The 6,451-nt window shown below is 49.5% G+C and overlaps 2 protein-coding genes across 2 annotated transcripts; both read right to left on the bottom strand.

The window, feature by feature from the left end:
• Window positions 1-1,888: 1,888 nt before the first annotated feature.
• LAESUDRAFT_623863 (uncharacterized protein) lies at window positions 1,889-2,197 on the bottom strand (the record flags this gene model as incomplete). The annotated part of the gene is made up of 2 exons (XM_040903312.1): window positions 1,889-2,002; window positions 2,045-2,197. Coding segments are annotated over 2 exons (267 nt in total), but the record flags the coding sequence as incomplete, so codon positions are not given.
• A 683-nt stretch (window positions 2,198-2,880) lies between these two features.
• On the bottom strand, window positions 2,881-3,528 carry LAESUDRAFT_775900 (uncharacterized protein; the record flags this gene model as incomplete). Its single annotated transcript, XM_040913826.1, has 1 exon — window positions 2,881-3,528. A coding segment is annotated over one exon (648 nt), but the record flags the coding sequence as incomplete, so codon positions are not given.
• Between the last annotated feature and the right edge of the window lie 2,923 nt (window positions 3,529-6,451).

The raw sequence follows: 6,451 nt of genomic DNA, 5'->3' as shown, positions 1-6,451 counted from the left end.
AGTAACCCATGCTCGAAGTTCCACTCTTGGAGATCTTTCCCGAACTCTCGCTTGCCAGTTTTTAATAGGTGCTGGTAACCTTTGGTCATTTCGTCGTCTTTTAGTGCCGATTTCACTCTTTCTAGAAGTTTTGCATCATCAACTTCGGAGGAATGAGTGGCTGAGATCGCGTGGATGGCAAAATATCCGGGTCGAAGCAAAGTTTGCCCGGAATTGTCATTGCTCACCCCCTTCTCATGATCGGGCCTCCTGGACAGAGGATCGGTACGCATCATCGTCTTTCCGGGGCGGTGATGGAGAATGAAGTTAAATCGTGTAAGGTAAAGTGACCAACGAGCTTGTCGTCTGGTCAATGTCTGAGCTTGTCGGAAATAGGTAAGATTCAGGTGATCCGACCATATCTCAACGGGATGAGGGTGTCCTTCGAAGTACTGCCGATATTCTTCCAAGGCCCTTATGATAGCGAGCATCTCTTTGTCGTAAATCTCATAGTTTCGTTCGTGTTCATTGAGCGATTTAGAGTAATATGCGACTGGATGCCAGAGCTCATCTTCTCCCAACTGTTCAAGGACTGCACCTGTGGCAAAGTCCGAGGCATCCGTTTCTAATCTAAAGGGGCGGATTGCGTTGGGGAGCGCTAAAATCGGGGCGGAGGTGAATGCAGTCTTGAGGGCCTCAAATGCCTTTTGTTGAGGTTCTTCCCATTTCCATAGCGCGTCCTTACGTGTTAATAGAGTCAAGGGTCGGGTCATCGATCCGAAATCCTTGATGAATCGTCGATAGAAATTTGCCAGACCAAGGAATGCTTGTACTTGCTTTACCTTGGTGGGCACCGGCCATTTGAGCACGCCATCGACCTTCTCTGAGTCCATCTGTATTGACCCTTTTGAGATTATAAGTCCGAGAAACTTGACGAAAGTGGTCGCAAAGTGACACTTTTCTGGTTTCACGAACAGGTCATTGTCTCGGAGTCGTTGTAAGACTTCTTTGGTCAGATGGTCGTGTTCCTCCTGGTTATCCGTGAAGATGATGATGTCATCTATGTAAACTGCCACCTTTCCAGTGCGAATGAGATCGCCTAAAACGTCGTTCATCATGGCCTGGAAAGTACTAGGAGCATTACAGAATCCGAAGTACATGACAGTGGGTTCAAATAACCCTCTATGGGTAATGAACGCTGCCTTTTCCTCATCTCCCTTGCAAAGGCGTACATTATTGTACCCCCATCTCAGGTCTAGTGTAGTAAATATACTAGCCCTTGAGAGTCCGTCAATTAGATCGTTGATTCGGGGGAGTGGGAATTTGTTCTTCTTGGTGATACTGTTTAATGCCCTGTAGTCTTGGACTAGTCTAAGAGAGCCATCCTTCTTTTTGACGAAAAATACCGGAGCGGCGTAGGGGGATTTAGATGGTCGAATGTAGCCTTTGGCTTGTTCGCCATCAATCCATTCGTCGAGCGAGTTCTTCTCTCATAAGGACATTGGGTATACTTTTGCCGGTCTCGGGTTGCCGCGTCTGGGACAAGATCAATTGCGTGATCGTAGGGCTTACGCGTCGGCATCCTTTCCGAGCTCTTCTTCGAGAACACATCTCCGAATTGATGAAATTCTGAAGGGACGAATTTGGACCAATATTCTTTGTCCTGTGTCTCTTCTGCCGGCTGTTCTACCAAGTACTCCTTTACCTTCTTGCTTATGCCTAGGATGTCGTGCACCATATTACGAAGATCCTGGTCTTGCAAGTCTATCCAGTTGATGAAGCTATCTTCCTGATCCCACCCATCATCCATGTGTACGTCAGGGAGAATTGCCTCATCTTCGAGCCGAGGTTGCGATAGAAGGTTGACTTCTTCCTCGCATACTTTGACTCGTTGTCTTCTCGTGTGTCTGCATCTTGAGAACGTGACCTCTCTATGTTCCCAGTCAACTCGGGGGTTGTGTTCTTGTAGAAATTTCATGCCAAGGATCATTGACATGCGTCCAAGGTTTGTGACGAGCAAACTCTCGGTTGATCGGTGCTCCCCGATTAAGATGCTTGTGACTACACGATGAGTAATCGCACCACCCTTGTTGGAACTGGCGTCTGCGTTAAGGATTCGGATTTCATGGTTTAGTGGTATCATCTTAAACCCGTGCTTCTCTGCGAATCTTTGGTCGATATAGCAAGAGAATGCTCCTGAATCCAGTAATGCCGTTGTCTGGATTTCCCGTGATACGAATCTTATCGGCAATTCGATCGAATGTTTAGAAAAACCTGCGGATGCAATATATATATGGTCGCTAGGTACATTCGTTCTCACGGTACTAATACAATTGTCCTGAAGTGTGACACCAGACTCGTCTACACTTCGTATTGAAAATCCTCTGAGAATTCGTCAAGCTCGACGATTCTCGCATTGGTGTCCTTTGCCGTTGCCGCCGATATTGTCGATTCCATGCTCGTGCCTTTCGCCTTGCCTTTGCCCTTGCTGGACGGTGGTGTAGTCGCTGTCGTGCTCATCCCACGAAGTGCAGCAATTGCTTGTTCCAGTGCCGCAATTTGAACTGATGAGCCCGCGCTACTTTCTTCTTCCACCTGTCGCACGTTCGATGTTTTGCCCTTCCCTTTTCCTTGCCCTTGCTTCGGAGCGGATCGTGTCTGAAACCGCTTTCCCTTATATTCTGGCTTGGGGGAGGGGCACCGCTTTCCTCGTTCATAGGCGTGTCTTCCGCAAAACAAGCATAGCTTATTTGCCAGCCACCTGTCTTGTTCCGGGGAAAGTTCGTGGGCGATTCGTGCGCTTGTGTCCATTGCGTTAGGGTCCTTGGGAGCGGTCGCCTTGGTCGTCGTAGTCTGTCCAGTAGACTTGTTTCCTGTCATTTGCTGGAGATGTTTGATTTCTATCTCCAAGCAGAACTCGAGATAGTCCATCCAGGTGGTTGGAATCTTCGAGGGATCCAAAGTCTCTGTTACTGACATGACCGTTTGAATGTGAGTCGACCGTTGTTCCCTGATTTTGACGATTAGATCTTCGTCAGAGTATCCTGATTCGGGGGCGTAAGCCCTGAAATTCTCTGCGAAGGCGATCATCGTCTTGTGGCGTATTGCGCAGTGTGCATCTAGCAGGGATTGTGCCGTGCGCTTGGGGTCAAGCGTCTTGTATGCCATTTCCAGTTTCCTGGTGTATTCTGCCCATGTACCAACGTCTTGTCCGGAGGCGAGCTTGATTGCGTACTCTTTCATGTATAGAGCAGCTCCGCCTTCCAAATGCGCGTTGGCTTGCCGAATCTTGTCCTTGTCGTCCATGAAATGGTTATAATCGAGCCAGATGAGCAGGTTCGTGAACCAGGTTTCAAAATTTTCTGACGACTTTCTTCCCGAATACTTGGGAGGATCGGGGAGCTTGATTCGGCGGGGTGATTGACTGGGTTGGCCGGCCGGTGGTAGGATACCTGTGGAGGGTGCATTGATAATGGCATTATTGAGTCGAGACTCTAAGCCAACTATATAGGTAGTGGTCTTCTCCTGAGCCTCCTTCAGGGCGACCATGTTGCCATAAAGGGCGTCCATCTGGCCCTTTACTTCGTCCTTGTAATCTTCGAAGTCCTTGCGAATTGCTTGGGCTTCGAGTGTCAGAGTGTTGTTTGCCTTGATGAGCCGTTCGTTGTCGGTGGAAAGGGCGCCAATCTGTGCTCTGGCGGTTTGTAGTTGCTCTCGCGTTTCCTCCGCCATTATCGTGACGTGGATACGAGAGATCACTTCTTCTTCCAAAGAGGCCACCGTGCGCTCGTGTCGCTCATCCATCTTTTGACGTAAAGCCTCGTACGAGCTTACAACGTCTCTCATGACGAATGATCGTACTACGTTCATTACCCATTCCTTGACGTCGTTTGGAATGGTGTTGGGTGCAGCAGCATCGGCAGCTTCCTCAATGGTTGCGTAAGGGACTCCCTGCCATTCCCAAGTCTGAGGTGTGGCGAATGCTGGCAGGGTGGTGGGCGACGGGTTTCTGACTACTCCCGACGCCTTGGGTGTGCTGCTAGTATGAGGTTCATCTGCAGGGGCAGCTGGTCCTGCTTCTGATGATGTGGAAGTGGCCTGACTCCTCCAGGGGTCAGCAGGCTCACTCATTGTGTGTCCTCCGGGGAACGAAACACCTCCAAGGTTGTATTGAGACATGGAAATTGATGTCGAGGATAACGGAAAGGATGTGACGGACAATGTGTAAATTGATCCTCGGTCTCTGCCTTAGAAGGGTTCGGAATTTTCCTCGATGAGTCCTTCTTCTTCTAACTCCTCTCGTAGAGCTTCTGCTCGGTCGTGCCAATATTCTCGCTCTTCCTCAAGATCCGGGATGAGCCTGAATGGTGCCGAGTAGGTGGTATAGGCGTGTACTTGTACCGTGTAGTGGTAGAGTACTTGTTGCCAATTGGTGACGAGAGGTTGATAGATGAAGTACGCGGTGCAGATGACTGTTAGTTGTCCCTGCACCGGGCGATAAAAGTCCACGATGTAGTTCTGATATATAAAGCCGATTGTGTATCTCGGCATGAAACTTGGGATACAAAAATATTACTGGTCCTAGTAAGGCCAGTAGCACGACTCCTTCTCAAACTTTACTATCTCCTTGCCTACGCGCTCCTGTTCCTTATTGATTCCCTTGAAGGAAATCTTCCCTAGTCCTACGCAAAGCTTAATAGCGATGCGCCTATCGACGAAGGTGAAATCGTGCCCGGCTCCGATGCGCTCGTTTATAACGGCTAGGTGTCGGAGAATGCGGTCCCGACACTTCAACTGCTCCTCTGTGAACTTGGCTGCGATGTGCGGCTGCTGCAAGACTTTGTATCGCTGAATAGTAGCGTATACGGTTGGTGCAATGTTCTCGGGGAGAGTGCCTTTGGGATTCTCGTGGATCCCGCGTGGATGGTAGCTCTTTGAGAGCGCGAAGTTAAGAACGTCGATGGCGGGGAATGTAGCGTAGGGATGAGGAGGTTGGAGTGGAATGAATGGGGTAAGCGCGTCTCTTGGAATTCCTTCGAGCCAGAGGCTAACCTTGCGTGCTTGTTGGCGACGCTCAGCTGTGATGCCTTGTGAGCTGGCCTGTGGGGGATTCGCTTGGACGAGGTTTCCCTGAGTTAGATGGTGCGTGCGACGAGGATCGCGTTGGTACGGGTGGTATCGTCCGTTGGGCGGAATGATACCGTTGTGTACTTGAGGCGCTTTACCGGTTGCTGCAGCGCTGTTCCTTTTGAAGGAAGGAAGCGGCTTAGGCGGTAGAGACGCGGAGGAAGTGTATGAGGGGAGTGGTGTGGAAAAAGCCCTGCCCTGGGCGGATGTATCTCTGGGCGAAAATGCGCGGCTACCAGTGTTAGACACTTGGTAGGGGCGTAAAAGGTCAGTCTTATTCTAATGTCACGGCACGCCGATGACAAAGATAGACAACCAAAATAGAAACCCCTTGGGGGTCTTCTGGTCAAGAGCCTACAGCGACGAGCTGTGGCAATACGACGTGCCCACGGACGAGGCCCTAGTGCTAGTCACAGAGTATGACTTACTGGCGAGGCAGAGGGCGCTATCACAAGATGAGAATGCAAATAGATTGAATAGCACACTGAGAGTGTCTGGTAAGACCCTTCTGTGATGGTAGTGGTGGACGAAGGAGAATAAGACTGAGGTCTCCTCCTCGTCTCGCTGGTCCTTATATACATGATTGTCTAGCTACTGTACAGTACTACATAAGCGAGTCACACGCTCTTCCACTGGACGGTGCTACAATCGTACGATGTGTCCCAATTATCCTGATTGGCTGCCTAATAATAACCCGCGGAGACGGAGCTCCTCTTGAGCACGCAATATGGTGTCATGGTGATTGCGACATATGACACCATGCCGAGGAGCTCGGTGTCACGTGACAATGCTGAGGGAGATCCGAGGTCATGTGACTAGATGCCTCGTTATCTTATCTCATTAGATCACGTGACTTCTTGTGCGACGAGAAATGATGAAAAATGATATGCTTCTTAATAGCATTTGTTCCTTTAATGACTTTGTCAGGTAAAACCGTGACAAGATCCAAAATTCATTATGGAAGTTGCCTCCTGCGATGACCAGTCATCGGGCCTTCCGTACATCGACGCAGCAAGCTCCCGCCGTCGATGACTTCACCCCTCAATTGTAATTGCAACGCCCGTTCCTTTTCCTACATTCTCACTCATCTGTAATTGTAGCCCTCTACCGTCTCTCTCACGCGCACATTCGTATAGTCAATCCCATTCCGACATTCGGAATGAAAAGATTTGTACTTCTATTATACTTGTACCTGATTATGTACATTGCAAAGCTACCACGCCTTCGAAATAAAAACTTCCTTCCGCCGCAACTGTTATTTGAACCCGGCGCTCGTCGCCAACTTACCCAAGTAAGTTGTTCCCACAGGTTACAGGTCAGCCCACCACCATCATTTTGCACCTCG

Source organism: Laetiporus sulphureus, assembly GCF_001632365.1.
Source record: "Laetiporus sulphureus 93-53 unplaced genomic scaffold LAESUscaffold_2, whole genome shotgun sequence".
Lineage (NCBI taxonomy): Eukaryota > Fungi > Basidiomycota > Agaricomycetes > Polyporales > Laetiporaceae > Laetiporus > Laetiporus sulphureus.
Note: the sequence above shows the minus strand (reverse complement) of the source record. Positions and strands in the feature narration are given on the sequence as shown.